The sequence below is a fragment of the Terrapene carolina genome, unplaced genomic scaffold (assembly GCF_002925995.2).
Source record: "Terrapene carolina triunguis isolate 2854851 unplaced genomic scaffold, T_m_triunguis-2.0 Scaffold789, whole genome shotgun sequence".
Lineage (NCBI taxonomy): Eukaryota > Metazoa > Chordata > Testudines > Emydidae > Terrapene > Terrapene triunguis.
This window is the reverse complement of record NW_020665140.1, coordinates 2,714,710-2,732,457: the sequence shown is the minus strand read 5'-3', so window position 1 is coordinate 2,732,457 and position 17,748 is coordinate 2,714,710. Positions and strand designations below refer to the sequence as shown.

General features: G+C 41.3%; 1 protein-coding gene across 1 annotated transcript in view; it reads right to left on the bottom strand.

Annotated features, from left to right (window-relative positions):
• Positions 1-2,488: 2,488 nt before the first annotated feature.
• Positions 2,489-17,748, bottom strand: part of HPGDS (hematopoietic prostaglandin D synthase) — a 61,410-nt gene continuing 46,150 nt past the window's right edge. The window contains exons 4-6 of the mRNA XM_024197622.3: positions 12,830-12,939; positions 4,040-4,138; positions 2,489-2,768 (exon numbers count right to left, since the gene is read on the bottom strand). Of these exons, the coding sequence (XP_024053390.1) occupies positions 2,604-2,768; positions 4,040-4,138; positions 12,830-12,939 (374 nt within the window). The 3' untranslated portion in view covers positions 2,489-2,603. The remainder of the gene's footprint in view (positions 2,769-4,039; positions 4,139-12,829; positions 12,940-17,748) is intronic.

Genomic DNA, 17,748 nt, shown 5'->3' with positions numbered 1-17,748 from the left:
AGGAAGGTTCCCCTAAGCAAGGGAGGCCTGGGGGAATTAAATTCTGTTGGGAGCTTCTTGTGAGAAAGCTGACTTGAGGCTACGGGAGAAGACTTGAAGGAGAAAAGTGATTCTTGGAACTCTCGGGTAGGAGATCTGGAGAGTGAGGCCCTGGAACAGGGATTAAGTAACTGTGACAGAGTGGTTCGTGACTCTCAGGTTGGTGACCAGGGATAGTGACCTCCTAATGGTATTAAAGAGCTGCTGTGTTATAGCCTTGTTTTACTTTGGGGGTTTGAGAGGAATTGTTTTGTGGGTTTTTTGATGTTTACTGCAAGAGATCTGTGAACTGTGGTGCTTTATATGACTAAAAGGGTTTGAATCTGTGATTTGCTGCTAATAGAGACAATATTCCTTTGTATGGGTGGCTGAAGAGGAAACTGAAGTAGGTGTATGGCTTGTTTCTTGCCTGCAATAGGGTTGCCCTGCCCTTCTCTGACACACCTACTGTGTCTTTTCTTTAGTCCTGGAATTAAGAACACACAACCTGCCACTGAAAGAAAAAACTGAGCTTCACATTGTCCAGGAGAAGACTAGAGTAGAAGTACAAAAGTAGTAAAAATGAGGCTTTCTCTGAAGGAACTGGCTCTCCGGTCTGTAGTCATCTAAAGCACAAACTAGATTAAGGAATCTCTAGGACAGTTCCAAGGTAGTTATTTTAATCTAATTTACCAGATTCCAAAATGAATGGTTAACAAGTGCCGAGGAAAGATTTAGTTTTGAAGGAGAATTCAGCTCTAGTTCAGCTGTGGCACCAAACTGATATGTAGGAGAAATAAGGCTTTCATTCATGCTTGTCTTTACTTATCTCTTCGGTTTACTGAATACTGCCTATTGAGTCAGACAACTTTAGACAGGCTCAAAATTGTAGGTTTTGTTGCATCTGTTTTTTGTTCAATACTGTGAAGTTAGCGAGTGGTTATTCTGTGGATGTAAAAAAAAAAAAACAACACATTGAGGATCCTGTGGCCTGCAATGTTAAACTGGCAGAAGGAGGGAGAACAGAGAGGAATAATTGGTCCTCTAGTTATCTTCAGAAAAGTTATTGGGGATAGTGAGAACAAATTGGGAGTGTAGGGTTAGAGCCGGGGATTGAATGTCAAGAGGTATGGATTCTGTTCTCCACTCTGCCAAATGCTCAATGTGTAACCTCAGGTAAGTAATTTAACTTATATCTCTGTTTCCACATGGATAGAACGAGTATATAACTCATCTTTGTCAAATGCCAAGTAAAAGACATTGTGTATATCAGTTTCACAACTTCTGTTGGAGACCCATCTTGGGTTGGACTGATAAATGGGTGTGCCCCCTTCTTGACAGTGATTGCTGCCATCTTATTGTATCTGTTCTTACTTCAGCTTTTCTATCCTTTTCCTTGTCTCTCTCTAACTTGTTTCCCTTATTTTTTTTTCTTTTCTTTTGCTGGCTCTTCTCTCTACTCCCTGCTTTGCCCTTCCTTTTATAGCTCCACTTCCATCACTCATCAGATGGGTACATGGTGTGCCCTTGGGGTGAGAGGTGTCTGTTGATGCCACCCAGTGCTCAACAAAATCTTGGCTACTGCAGCTTCCACTTGCAGCATTGTATGCGAGTTTCTCCTGTGGGAGCAGAGAGGTGAAGTTGGCTGCCTTTCAAAGAGTAACCAGCATTGCCTACACACACAACATGTTTGAGCACAACCCATGGGGATCTGGGTTCCTGCAGTTTTCCCCACCCACACTGATGGTCTGTTTTGCCCTGTGTCCCTTCCCATCCCTCCCTCTCTGAACTAGTTTTACTACCCCTCATATTGAGATAGTCATAAAGATGTGGAATAGTACTGTCAAGACAATTTCTGTCCATGAAACTTTCCTCATTGTCTCTTCTCCCTCCCCAACATGTTTCTCTGGAAAGTGCAGTGAAAGCAGAGTTGGACTGATCAGTTTCAGAATTGCTGTATTTTAAATCTTTGAACATGCGGGGGTGGGGGCGAGAGTGATGTACAGTTGCTGGTAGTCTCCAAACTCACCATAGCATTCCCAGTCTACCATGTCCACTTTTCCATTCATCTTTCATAAACAGAGTTAAATTGTTGATCATGTTGCTTTTCTACACTGAAAAGTATAATCAGTCACTGACATATATAGTAAATAATCATTACACACTTAAACATATATTGAAATGCAGTCTTAGTATAAATCTCCATGCTATAGTCACAGAGGAAAAAATTCAGTCTGGTGTATTTTTAGTCCATTTTATAATAAATTATAATAGTGTTTAATTTAATCTGCATCTTGCAACATTACACATGCATAAAAATATTAAAGGCCAAGTTCTCGGAAACTTGTTCTCCATTGATAACTGTTCTCCTTACCCCTGAAACCTAATGCAAAACAGAGAAGAGGAAGAATTGAATCTGTCCACTGATGTTTTCCAAGCAGGTGTGATAGACTGGTGTGATAGACAAATTAGGCATTGAGTCTTCTTAATTTTTGTAAATTAGTAACTTTAGAAGAAATTAGAGGTGCTGGGGTTATGTTAAAAAAATACACATAAACATGTTCTTCAAAACCAGAAAAGCTGATCTACAGTGTAGTCTTTGGTCTTTGCTGAATCCAGTCTGCAATAGCAGGAAGGGCTTGTACTCTCTCTTTCAGAGCCAAAAGTTTAGGGTAGTTGTCTGCCAGGCCAGGCTTAAGGAACCGAAGTGTTGTACTACACACATCCCAGTAGAAATCAGCCCAGGTTACCTGGTGAAAATGAAAAGGGTAAAACAAAATTACTCACTTAGTATATACAATCAAATAACAGAACTATTAACATCAAAGACCTGGTCTATACTGAATCCAAGGGCTGGTCTACACTGGGGGGGGGGGGGAATCAATCCAAGATACGCAACTTCAGCTACGCGAATAGCGTATCTGAAGTCGAAGTATCTTGGATCGAATTACCTGGGGTCCAGACGGCGCGGGATCAATGGCCGCGGCTCCCCCCTCGACTGCGCTACCGCCGCTCGCTCTGGTGGAGTTCCGGAGTCGACGGTGAGCGCGTTCGGGGATCGATATATCGCGTCTTAACGAGACGCGATATATCGATCCCGGATAAATCGATTGCTACCCACCGATACGGCGGGTAGTGAAGACGTATCCCAAAATGAGGATAGAGAACCACACTTTAAATTTGGTTTGGGCCCTCCTATCTTAGCCAGCTATATCTTGTTTAAATAAAAACAACAAGGAGTCCTTGTGGCACCTTAGAGACTAACACATTTATTTGGGCATAAGCTTTCGTGGGCTAGAACCCACTTCAGATGCATGGAATGAAAAATACAGGAGCAGATATAAATACAGGAAAAGATGTGAGTTACCTTACCAAGTGTGAGTAGTTACCTTCAATCTACAATTACAGAAGTTATCCCCTGATGAGGTTACAATCAATTGCTTTTAGTGTAAGGTGGTATGTTTAGATCCTATCCATGCTATAAATTTTAAATATATTGTAACTTGATCCACTGACTTGATTTAGGTGTAGACAGGGGTCTTAGCCTGAACTGTTTAGAAATCATGCTTGCTGAACTGATTTTAAAATGTGGGTGTAAACCAGTTCAGTTCATACTCAGTTTAAATATGGCTTTGGTCAGCAGTATGGACAGGATCAATCTATGCAAATTGACTTTTGAAACTTCCAATGTCAAACCCTGAGGCTTTTAAGCAAAGGCTGGAACAATTATTTTTAATTCAGTTCAAACATAGTTTAGCTCCATTCACACTGACCAGCAGTGTTTAAAATGGTCTGGTTCAAAACTGGTTCAGCAAACATGAGTCCAGGCCTGTGGGTGTGAAATAGTGAGTGTAGTCAGAGCCTGAAAGTGTGTTAGGAAGAAAAGCAAAGAATTAAAACCAACACCCAACAAAGGATGTTTCTCAGATCTCTGACTGTGAAGGTGAAAATAGTTTAACTTCATCCAGTTACTTTGCTCCAGTGACAACTGGATTTGGAAGAGGAAAAAGAAGATACTCACAGATTTCCCAACCAGCCACTTATTATCCCCTAAGAAACTGTCCAAATCTCGTAGTAGCCCAGGAGCTGTATTAGTGAGGAGGTCATTAAATATCTGTTGCTGCAAAAAAGCACATGTAAGTGGAGAGTAAGTCAAATCTGATTATTCTTGAGTGCACTGTTCATGAAACAAAAAATATAGCATAAATATGGGCTTGGAAAACTTCGTTACAATGGAGTCATTTGTTTTGATGAATGTGGCCTGAAAAATATTTACTGGTAAAATGATTGAATAGTTGTACCTTTATTTGAGCATGCAAGCAGGTATTGCAATATTCATTAAAGCTAACTGATGAGCTGTCTGATATATTGATGTTGAAAAGGGCATTTGTGCACAATGTCCTGTTCGCTAGCATCAGACCAATGAGCCTAACTAGCCTCAGTGAGTCCTCTGTCTTGACACCAGATACCTAGAGAAGGGGTGTGAACCCTCCACTGACTTGCAAGACCTGCACCGTGACATCAAACCAACAACTCGGGGATGTCACAGAAGCTTATCCTTTGACATCAGATCAGCAAGCTAGATGGGCTGAGCCTCTGGTCCAGCTAGTCTAGTCATCTGCCTCTGCCTTTGGCCAACACCAGCTGCTGCAGAAGAAGGCACAAGAAACTCTGCAATGGACCATTTTTGAATAACCTGTTTGTAAGTGAAGTTTTCTTCCTGCTAACAGTTGGTTTATTACCTGAAGCATGCAGGTTTATATCCATTTTGAATGTTATGCTAATATACTAGTGGATATTCTCATAAATGTCTAATCTTGAACCCTGCTAAGCTCTTGAGTTTAATGCTATGTTATGATAATATCTTGTGTACAATGTCCCACAGGCTAATGATGTGTTGGGTAAAAAAATATTTCCTTTATCATTTAAAAGCAAGTTTAATTGGATATTTACATATCACAGTAATGGGGTCTACAACTTCCTAGATAAACCTTCCCCATACCAATCATTTTATGTCTCATGTTCCCTTTTATTTGTTCCACCCTGCCCCCAAACTAATATTTTCATTCACTCCTTATATGGTAGCCTCTAACTCATATTAGTAATGTTTAAAACCGTGATACTCAGAATTCAGTGATTCAGGAGCCAAATTAGCAAACATTACCCAAAAGACCCCCCTCTGTGTGTGTGTGTGTGTGTGTGTGTGTGTGTGTTATTCTCACAGCAAAATGACTGCCCAAGTATTATTATTTTATCAACTACAATTGGTTAACATGGTAAAAGCATCCTGATTGGTTAATAACTTTGGTTAATTAAATCAGCGTTTTAATATCATGTGCTGCAAAGAGCCGCAAGAAACACAAAAAAGAGCCACTGGCAGCTCGCAAGCCTCAGTCTGAATATCACTGGTTTAAAATAATAAAATCTTGGGCTGTTCTAGAGAAATGCATGGAATAGTTATGTGATTCCTGCTGCTTAGAACAATGAATCTATAAGAAAAATAAGTGTAAACTATTATGTATGTTAACTGGTTTCATAGCATGCAACTGAAATATTTAGAGTTCTTCTTGCATAGTATATCAAATAAGATGTGTTACTGCCGTGAGAGTTATTTACTGCTTTGTTTAAAGTGTTTTAGCCAAGCAAAGCAAGGCCTTACATGCAACTCACTGGTATTTCTCAATAACTTCTGAAAACCACATCTGCTTAATTCCAACATTGCAGGGAAAGTTCTCTGTATCAATGAGCGGAATCTTATTCATTTTGGTATGCACAGCAGGGTGTACTCAGACTACAGAAGTGTGTGATTGTCATACACTGACCCCACATGGAGCAGCGTCATGTAACAGGCCACAGCACAACAAGCATGTCTGCCTCAGTTTCCCCTCAGGTAACCCAAAGGACTCCACTTCAGGCTCTTTTGCCTAAATATTACTTCTTCTGGGAGCCAGTTCGTTACAAAAACTTTGTATAAATCAGCTCATAACAAAAGTCCCAAAACATAGTCTGCCACCTCCCATGCATGTAGTCCTTAAAATCCTACACTTTCCAGCGAGAACCCCAACAGCCTTTATGCTGGAATATCATCTTTAGAACCTCCCTCGCTTCTCCAGCTCCGTCACCATTCCTCTAGGTCCAGCTCTGGGACCCTGAAGATGTCAGTGGAAAGCCCCTCCTCTGCTCCTCCTACCTTAAGTAGTGTGGCCCTGGCTGTCTGGCTTGAGGATGCCAGATAGCAAATCCCTTTGCTCTTGCTGCTCTCTTGCTTCTTATTGGAACTCATCATTCAGTTTCTGGAAGCTTTCATCTCCTGACTGACTCAATCCACTCGGACTCACTGAGTCTCTCACTGAACCTTTCTAGCTCCCAGGTGCTGCCTTGCCTTCTTAAATGGCCAAACAGGAGCACGTGTCCTGGCAAAAGGGCACTGGACCTACTTCATTCACATGGGCCAGCCACTGTGTGACAGCGATCATCTAGTTTTACTGATTGTTAAAGTCTTATTTTAGGTATTTATATGGCCCCCATTGCTATAGTGTCTTTTAATATGGTTATTCTTGAAACACCCCTGTGAGGTAGTATTAGTAGGTAGTAGTATACCCATCTGGGGAACTTAGGGACAGAGACACAAAATGGCTGGCTCAACGTCACATGGGAAGTAGGAATGGAACAAGGAATTGAGCCTCCCAAGTCCCAGATTAACCACCCATCCTTCCTAATGATACCATGTATAAACCGTCAAGTAAAATATTGTACCAAAATGGCTAAATAACATAATGGCCATACTGGGTCAGACCACAGCTCCATCTAGCCCAGTATCCTGTTTTCCAACAGTGGCCAATGCCAGGTGCCCCTGAGGGAATGAACAGAACAGGTCATCATCAAGTGATCCATTCCCTGTAGCCCATCTAATATCAAAACAAAAATCTTTATTTCTTTTAAGTTACTTGCTACCTTAACTTGATCTGATGTAACTCAATAAACAATTATCTGATAGTAACATCTTAGTCTGGTCAACTGAAAACCTTACATATTTCCCCTATTAGTGCTGTGTGCTGGCCTTTTGTATTTTTCCCTATTTTCACAATGATAGTCTCTGAAGTCAATTCAATTTTTGTTCTTAGTCTGTTTCACTTTCAGGTTCTCAGTTGCTTCCCTGTTTGGTTGTTGCTCCCCCAAGCCAAGGAGGAACCAGGAAAGCTTTCCCTATGCTTTCATCTGAGGAACAGCAGAGCTCCCACATGCTCCTCCTAATGGTTTTTGACTTAAAATGTCTTTCTCCAATGCATGTTGAGTAATGTCAGATTTCTGGGTTTAGTGACCTCAGAGGCTTGTGACTTGGCTCAGCACATTCATCTTGCTATGAATAATACCAAGAGGGACTGACTTTTGTGAGGTGATTGCTAAGTACCTCCTCCTTGGCAGTAGTGATACCCAGGAGGCTTTTTGAAGTTTTCTGGGGCATTGCCTTTCTTGTTGGGCTGGTATCAATGTACAAACATCTCTGAGGTCACTGCCTCAGCATTTCCAGCCTTTGTGAGGTTAATGGCTCAGCTTGTCTGTTTCGCTCGCCTAATGTGACCAGGTCTGATGTCAAAGAACAGGCCTTTGAGGGCTTCTCACTTAGCATGTCTTAACTTTTTTGGTCTGATATCAAAAGGCATTTCTCTGGGGTTCACTGGTTGAGTAACTACACCTACTGAGCAGATGTTCAGGCTTAGGTGATATGTCACTTTCTATCGTGCTGAGCAGATGACAAGACAGAACATTGTGAGGTTACTGGCTTGGCACCTCTGACTGGCTGTGCTGATGTCAAGGCAGAGGACTCAGTGAGAACTTCTAACTTGCTGGTCTGATGTCGAGAAGCATTCCGATGTAATGTCACTGGCTCAGCCACTCTAGCTTGTTTCTCTTAAAACCTTCGCAGTAGGCTGCAATCTCAAACCCAAAGGTAGCTAAGAGTCCTGCACATGAGGAGGTCCTGAGAGATGCAGCCATAACACTGGCAGTCAAGACCATTGACAGAGCTGTCAGTGCATCACCTTCCATTACATGTCTGACAAGAAAAGGGCTGGTAACTTGGACTTTGAGAAGCACTCATCTTGAGCCAGATTTTTCCTGTATCATTTGTGTTAGCAGTGTAGTCTACTAAGCATTTTCATATTTCCTTGGCAAAGAGGGTTGAGGTATTGATGCTTTGCCTTATTACTTGTATTCAGTTGTTTAATAATTCTTATTTGATTCTTGTTGTGTAGCACCCTGCGTGTGCCTAGCTCTTCACATAGCAAGTAAAGACATGAGTCCTGTCCAACATTACTTATAGCGTTACACTCCTGGAATTCTTTTTCTCTGATGCAGACTTTTTACAAGTTCTAGAAGCTGCCAGTTAGGCTTACTTTTATGCGGCCTTTGCCATTTATAAGGACTGTTATAAGCAATTTCACAGGTTCGCTATGTACTAAATACCCTGTGCTACCTCACTAAAAAGCATCTTTGCTGGGTTCCCTATCTACCTGAGCTTAGTGATCTGCTCATTCCAGCCAATGATTACCAGGTGCCTTCACTCCTTAAGATGGTGGGAAACAAGTCAGCATGCTCAACCCTCTGCAGTGTTGATGGACTCTTCCTAACTTCCAAGGCCATCCCACCATCCTCAGCAAGGCTGATGCAATGTCAGCATTGGTGGGAGAACAGGTTGAAAAAAGTGTGTGCACACAAATCACAAGCAGTAAATCAGGGCTTTTCATAGCCAGCTTTCACTACATTATATTGCCCATATTTAGTTTCTGGTGTTTTTTTTTTTCTTTTTCTAACGCATCCATGCTTATAGCATTAATAAGTTTCTCGTAGGGGTACGCTGTTCTGCTATCATTTTTCAGGTGTCTGAAAGCTGCCTGGTTTTGTGCATCACAAAATGAATGTAATTCCGTGCAGTGTAAATTATTTAAATGTTGGAAATCTCTCACATTCCAAGAAGCTCAAAATCTTTTTTTTTGTTACAGTAATTGCTAGGTTTCATTTCTACCATAAGATGGCAGCATTCCAACCCAAAATAGAAAAGTTTGGAACATGAATAGGGAGGAAGGGGGGCAGTGGCTAAAAGGAAGAAGGCTCATCAAGTGAATTTCTAAAGAAACGATATTCTAGCACTCCAATCTCTCCTGTTTCACCTCCTCGTGCCTGTTCCCCCCACCACCACCCCCACCCATCCACCCACAACTTGAGCATTGGTATGTTTTGTCTTTTTTCCCCCCAAGTGACTTTAGTGCTGGTGACATAAGCTTGACAGCTGGCTACGGTGACCAGACAGCAAGTGTGAAAAATCGGGTAAAGGGGTGGGGGGTAATAAGCACCTATAGAAGAAAATGCCCCAAATATCAGGACTGTCCCTATACAATCAGGACCTCTGGTCACTCTAAACAGGTCATAGGGCTGGCCCACACCTCCAGGAAAAACCATTTGAATGGATGTCACTTGCCTATGTTCATACTGCGTCCCCAAAATTCCAGTCCCCTTCCTCTCTGGAAGTAGAAATCCATTGCAAATGCATAAAACTGTTCCCAAGATACTCCTTTGAAGAGGATTTCTACCACAGACTGGAGCTGCGGAAATGGCATTGGTAATTGTACCATATTTCTATACACTACAGTAATGCAGCCTGATCTCCCTGGAGCTGGAGCTAGCATGTTCCCTCCATGTGGATCACCCTACTGCTAGCCCTGGAGGCATAAAAACTCCAGCCATAAAACAGGTGCCGTATAGGCTAGCGTCATGCAACTGTTCCTCAATTATTATGGAGGCAGTGGTCACTTCAGGGGTTATGGCAAAAGTAGTGTCATCCCCAAGGTTTTAAAAAAAACATGTTAGCCCCCCCCTCCCCAATGGATTTTTTAAAAGAGTGGATTTGGCATTGAGGGCATTCTGCTTTCTAAGATTTGAGCCTTTTTAGGGTTCATGTTTTCAAGCACTGCTCTGCGAGAAACTTTTCCTTTAAATTGAAAACTGTCATTTTCGCATAATCACGGGACACCAGCTGGGGCTTTGAGGAAAGAACAAGTATGAGACTTGTGATAAAAATCGTGAGAGCTGACAACACTTTGCACTTTCCGGAGGGATTCAAACTCTTAACATACAAAGAATACAGTGCTACCCTCCCCTGAAATTACAGCACTTCTCATGAGCACAGAATGAATTTTCTGAGCATTTACGAGTAATTTTTTTACTAGTTTGAGTTAAAATTAATTTAAAAATTTTAAGAGCTTTGGCATGTTAACACTTTCATTTTTGTTCTGAATGATCTGCATGATATAACCTAAGCTCTTTAAACATCCAGTCTAATTAAAACACATGGAAAGTTTGTGCATAAGTGACATTTCAAGAAATTAGGTTGTAATTAAACTATTATCAATTGTAGCTAATTACTGTTTTACTAGACTACATGCACAGGCATATCAAGAGCTTTTAACTAGAGCTATTGTGACACCACAAATAACTCAAGTCATCACCCTTCCTCTACAACTAAGGGCTAGTCTACACTAGCAACGCTAAAGCGCTGCTGCGGCAGCACTTTAACGTGGCTAGTGTAGTCGCTCTCCCAGCGCTCTTAAAAAAAAACACCTCCACCAGGGGCATAGCTACCAGCACTGGGGGCACAGCTACCAGCACTGGTGCACTGTCTACACTGGCGCTTCACAGTGCTGAAACTTGCCGTGCTCAGGGGAGTGTTTGCTCACACCCATGAGCGAGAAAGTTGCAGCTCTGTAAAGTGCCTGTGTAGACAAGCCCTAATTTGTATGCTGCAGTTCTGGTTGTAATGAGTCAATGGCATGAGCTAGACTGGAGTTGTCTCAAGATCTTCTCGTTGGTGGAGGATTTGGCCCAACTGTGACTGCTTCTTAAACTTTCCCTGGCTCCATGTTAGTTTGAGGCTGCAGTGCCAGATGAGCAGGGGAAGGGCAGGGGAACTGTTAAAGCACAGAGACGTTGAAACTTGGGACATTCCACCTCATCAGGTTCACCAGTAGACTTTGGCTGTCTTGAACTACTCTGGGGATTGAAAAGCAGCTGTAAACCCATCTTAACCAGCCAGTACCGTTGGAGTGTTGTACCTTGTTCCAGCATGGTGTATAGCAGCTAGACCAGTATATTGAATCTGGCCCATTATGGGGAAATAAAACTCATGACTTAAAGTTGATGCTACCCATCATCAAATGATTAGAAATTTCCTGTGGTAACATTCGCTTTGGTTTTCTATTTTGTGTTCACAAATAAACTTTTTGATTTAATAAAAAAAAAAAAAAAAAAAAGGAAATTACCAGCTAAAAATCATGGTAAGGTGGAGTTGAGGTTGAGAATACTCATCAGTAACCTAATAGTGGTAAATATTATAGGGATGTTGTATCTTCAATTATTACAGGAAAGCGAGCATTAAGGCTAGATTTAAAAGGTAACTGCTTCATAGTCTCTTCTCCTTTTTTTCTGTCCTACAAATCCTCCCTACCATCCTCGCTCTGACCTGTGATTCTTCATATTAAGTTGGCTTCCCAACTGATTGGGACTGGACAGATGAAGCTAGGGGTTATATATTGCCTGGAAGTCACCATTTTATACTTTGCTTCCACCATACTGCTAGCTGTCTGAAATAATTTGGAACTTCGCTTCTGTCCACTTATTTTTCAAACATGCCTTCCACCACTTATTCCATGAGTCAGTTCGCCTTCCCCAAAACATATCTGTTAAGTTCAGTGTCCAGCCCTTCATGCTCTTTCTAGAGTCAGTTAGTTACCAAAAACAAAAGGATATATAAAATGTGGCTTTGTTTCCTTGGAAATGCCATGAGGACATCTTTAGAAGTTATAAAGCATCTGTCAAGATTCATCCTGTAGCAGTTAATATATGTCATTACCATTGACATAATATTGCTGTTCTAAATAACTACCCATGACACTGCACTGGATTAAGCCACTTTACAGCTTTAGAGAGAACAGAGTTTAGAGGCACACCTAACTGGGATACATTCCCTAGTTAGTCTTATTTCCAGAATTTTGCTTCAGGTGTGGATTTTCTCTTGCTCTCTTTGAGGGAGTTGGAATGCTATTCATGTTATAAGTTAGAGCAAACCAAAAATTGAATGCAGTTAGAAGCTAGTTAAAATGATCTTAAATATATTCCTGGCCATTGAACTGCACAGTGGCTATAGGAATTAATCATGTTGAACTGTCTCTTTAATACGACTTGTAAAGTTGTAATTAAAAACCTATGTTATGTTTCCAGTTAGCGGAGCAGGAGCAAGGGAATACAATATGTGCTTCAGAACACCAGAGGGAGTGTCAGTAGTCAGAAGTACAGAAAGAATAGGCTGGCATAGAGCCGTTATGCTTCTAGAGCTAGTTACATAAAGAATCTAATTTTTTTTCTGCTAACTACTAGCTTGCATCAAAATACACTCCTGAGTAGTCAGTGAAGTGAAGGAGTTTTTTCTGATTCAGCCTGTCCTCCCGTTTAATAATCATGTATTGATATTTGGCATTTGTATAGATAGCACCCTCCATCCAAGATAAGCCAGGGTGCTGGCTGCATCCTCCTCCCCACAGTGAGGAAAAGGGGGGAAGCAGAAATCCTTGGCTGGTTGCTCAGTAGTCTGGAGGAAGAATTGCAGAGGAAACCTCGCTATCTGCCTCCCAGCTTATTGAGTGGCAGTGGAGCTGGGCGACTGACCATGTGACATCAGGGACCAGTGTACAGATGTCAGCCCAGATGAGAGACTTTGGCAGGTATAAATCTCTTTGATTTAAATCAGTGATCACATTACTTTCACATCCTGATTTTTCTCTCCCCAGGGAAACATTGACATGAAGTCATCAATGGTGTCCACAATGGCATCAACCAGAGCTTGTTCCAGAGGTGTCTGACCAGCCAGACCTGTGGAATTCAAATTTAGAAAGGGAGAGTAAAGAGACACTATCTGCACAAATAGGTTATTCCTAAAAATAAGGTGTTTGTGCTCATACCAATGCAAACTCAAACGCTGCAGAGCTTTTATCTATCTCCCTAGCTGCTTCTGACCCCGCACATCCAGCACTTGCCTCAGCTCTAGTGCTCCATAACTGAACTCATCCTCCTGCCTCTCTGCTCCATCTTCACTCACTGACAAGTCTGTCCTTCCTGTCTCCCAGCCCCACAATCTTCCCTCCCCAGACCTTCACAAAGCCTTGAAACAATTTTTTTCACTATCATCAGACTCCACCCTTTCTTGTCCCAACTGCCAGGAATCGCATCCTCTCCTGGCTTTTGCCTCCTCCCAAAGTGCCTCAGTTGAAGTCCATTTCCTTCCTCTCCATTTTGATATCACCCCCTCTTTGAAACCCTCTTCCCCTGACTCAATGCATTATATTCAAGTTCCTTAGCTTAACCTTGTCCTCTCCTACAGCTCCACTCTCATTCTCCCCCATTATATTTCTGCCACCTGCGGTCTTCCCAACCTTTTCACCTTACTCTTCCCTTTGTCTTCTTGTCCTACCCCACCATCGTGCCCTAACTCAGGCTGCCTGGTACAGGCTCCTCGTCCTCATCTCACTTTGTTCCAATTCCTTCTGCAAACTTCTCTTCAAGCAACCTCTTTTCCCTTCACCAATAACCCTCACACTCTCTTTCTGCTGAATTATTCTCTTCCCTTATTTAGATTTCAAGCTCTTCAGGGCAGGGAACATGCCTCTTTCTTTATACGTAAAGCCTTGTAAACCTACATCATGACATAAATGAGTCTCAGCAATAAAAGGGACATGAAATGCTGTCATTTACATTGAAATGACTAAATGATAGCTATGTAAATGTAACAGGCACTGGTGATATGTTTTCAATATGAACTGAAAGGTTATTTTTTTAAAGGTTCCATGTATTTTTCTGCCAGAGTTAACAGCATCACTAGAACCTTAATCTGAGCTGGGAACTGCATCCCTCTCAGTGCTTGGAGTGAGTTAGATCAACAGCTGTAGTAGGGAAAACTTTGAGACTCCCTAACTCAGGACCTAGTAGGAAAGTGAAGGAGAAATTGGTATGAAATAATGTGTTTTTAAGATGTACATTATTTACAGGTAGGCTGGGATTTTTGAAGGAGCCTATTGCCAACTCCAAGCATTCAAATTTCCTGAGTCAGTCCCCTAAAATACGATGATGTTTTAAAATAATACATTTGATCTTTCTATTTGCCTCCTGTTGGTGGAGTGATAAGGAATTAAATTTTCAAGCTTATCTTCGATCCTTCAGGTCTAGAAATGTACTGCTTTAATGAAAGTTGAGTTCATGTAATCACTAGTCCAGGAGCTTGGCTTCGACAAACACCAAAAGCACAAGTTGGCAACACTTGAATTGAGTGTGGTTAGGACACCTAATGCCTTTGGGTTGCTTTGAAAATCCCAGCAATGTTTTTAAGTCTACTCTTCTGTCTTTATCCTGTTTGCTTTCGTATTGATGCCATTATTGCAGTGTCTGAGTATTAAAAACACAACAACATTCTACTCTTACTTTCTAAAATGCTGGAATAGAATTAAAATTGAGAGGGGTGTGTGTGTGTGTGTGTGTGCAGAGTCAGGGGGAGGGAAGGTGTCAGGCATACAGTACTTATTGTGGGAGAAATAAGTTTAAGAAAGGAGTTCTACATTTCATTCTGACCATCGTCAGGTCATTCTTATCTCTTCTGGTCCTGAATTCCATAGCCTAGACCTGCTCTGTGAAAATCCTCTCTTCTGCCTGATTCCTGCTACTTCCAGGTTCACAGATTCCAACAAACCTCCCAGGTAGGTTGAATTCATTCAGGTCCAGCACCCAGAAGTTTCACTTTGTGTTTTGGGTTTACATCGACTCAAAAAGCAAATGAGAGAAACAGCTGAAATCATACAGCAAAGCTCCTGGGGACATCCCCCTCCTCCCAGAAAGCTCAGGCTCTGTTTATTTTTAGCTGCTAAATTGTGGGGGGAGAAGAAGTCAGTGGCTTTCAACCCATCTCACATTGGTTTTCGGATGGTAGCGAGTTGGTCCAGTCTTCTCTCTGGTCCATTTTTTGAGAGGAGCAGAATGGGTGTTAGCTAGTAGGCCAATTACGTATGTTAGTCTTCAGGCATAGGCAGCCTTCTAGCAGTCTGTTCCACAACATCCGCATTAGAAACAGTCCTATTCGTACTGTTTTTGCTGTAGCATTGTTGTTCAACTTTGGGGCTAAGAGATCTCTAAGTGCATTTGGCCTAGGGAAATTGCCATGTTGTGTCAGAGGATCTGTGGGAGGGCCATCTTCTGAAGACATTTGGAGGGGAGAGACATAGAAGGCCAAATGACCAAAACTGTTCAAATTGAGGGGAAACCTTGGGCTTTTGGGGAAGAAAGGGGTTATTGAAAGGGAAGGAGAGTTCTGGGCTGGCCCAGACATGTGGGATGTTTTGGGTTTTATGAAAATTTTGCAGTTCTAATAGGGTTAAATGCAATCAACACAAACTTGGGTATCTTTTTGCAGTTATAAAAGTTGTTTTAAAATGACTCAGACAGATTAGGTGCCTTGAACCGTATTGACTGATTCCTGGGTCACTTGATTTCTTCCATCCTTTCTACTGTTCTCCTCTTCACTTCCGAGTTATTGGATACCATATGCAAAGCATATATGCCTTTTAGAAGTATGGGGTTTAGTGGCAGCTTATAAAGAAAATGAGCCATTATTTGTGCTGTATTACACGGATGCTCACATAGAGCTAAAATTCTTACTAGACCAGGTAGATTATTTCATTTCTTCTGTCTGCTTTGTAATAAACTGTACATAAGCTGGGTAGAAACTCTAATCCTAGTTGCTATTCCATTCTGCAGTCATGCTTCTTTCCTTTTCCTGTTTGTATTAACCACTAAAATACTACATTTCTTTGTTTTTATTATAGCACTTTTTATTGTATCTAATATTTGGCACTTTTTGGTGTGTTATGGATTGCACTAGTGCTTCTCTCAAAATGATCCAATTTTATCAGACAAAAAGGAACTCTGCAGGAGGCCAGACTTTCTCAGGGAAGCAGACATGGATAAGGCTATTTTACTACATTTTAAAGAGTTTTTTCAGACTGGAAAATATAACCGTGTTTGGAAACATTTGAAAAGGAAGATTACATCTGTTTGCTCATGATATGAAAGAGGCAACAAAAATGTACTACCAAGTTCCCATTATCTATTTGCATAAATTCAGCACACCCTGAGAATATCCTCCTTCATCCATGTTAGTCTTGCAAATGGATTTGAATGATGGTTGATGGATAACTCCTAAAACAAACCCTGGTTCCTGTAACTTTGATTATTATTGACATTACTCAAGAATCTTATTTCACATTGTCTAAGCAGCTGAGTAATAATCTCTGTCACAGAACATAGAATTTAGAGTTGGGAGTGATCTTATTGGGTGATCTAGCCTCATAGCCAGAGTGGGATTGTGCCCTAAGCATATTTTCTAAGTGCTCTGTCCGGGTTAGTTTAACAGTTTCCAGAAACAAGACTTTCCAGCCTTGAAAGACAGTTTGACAGTACCGTGCACTGAGAGGTACCATGTCTAACCTCCATTTCCCACAGCATAAGAGCCCAAAAGCCTAGCCTGATGAAATACAGCCCACGACATCTTAGAAAACCACAGCTATCCTCTCCCTGTATCTGCAAAGTGAGGGCAAAGCTGTAAGATTTTTGTTGCTGGTAAACTCAGATGATAAGCAGCGTACTGATCTCTCAAGGAGATATAAGTTCAAGCAGACATTATGTTGAGTATCATTTATAGTTAATTTTTTTAAGTATGTAAATTTATATGCAAATTTGGAGCTATATAAAGTGACTTAAAATGTGCGTACCTCAGGCCTTGAGTTTATACAACAGGTATACTCTTGTCCGGCACCTGTTAATCCCCATGTAGTATCTGTATGTCCCTTAAATACTGTAGTCATAATCTTGTTGATCTTCACTGTGTAGCTGTAATTTATAGATGATGTACAGCTTGATCTTGTCACAGGATGCTTTGACTATGTTGCTTTTGAAAAGCAGAGACAATGCCAGCTGGTTGGGTGGAAGCTGCAGTTGTTCTGAACTCTTTAAACAATTTAGCAGGGAGAATTTACAAATTTTATGTTTTTTGATTGCTGTAAAGGAGAGAAGAGGGGAGTTCAGTATGGGATGTGTCTGCATTGCAGATGCAACAAGGATGAGCAGAAAGGAGGAAAGGTATTTGTATTATTGTAGTGCCTACATGTCCTAGACAGGATTGGGAAGTCCACTGTGCTAGGTACTATATAAACACACATGAAGAGAGAGAGTCCCTGACCCGAGGAGTTTATCATCTTAATTTAGTCTAGTTTACTCTAGTTTTCTCCAAACTGCATCATCTTATATTGAAGTTAGTGAGAAAATCACACTCTTATTTGTTTGTACTGATTTCTAACTGGGTTGGATTCTAATAGTTCTAGATTCCCACGACAAGGTGTGGAAATCCGACTGCTTGAGACTTTTAAAACTAGACTGGATAAAACACAAGCAAACTTAACCTTAATTATAGCAGAGCTAGCATTCTGCTATAATACATCGGAGAGAACAAGCTGGCATGATCAGGGAGCTGGACAATGGGATTGTAGTTTTTCTAAATTCTATGAAAGGCAGAAACCAATGCAAGAAGTCTCACTGTGTGTGTGTGTGTGTGTGTGTGTGTGTGTGTGTGTGTGTGTGTGT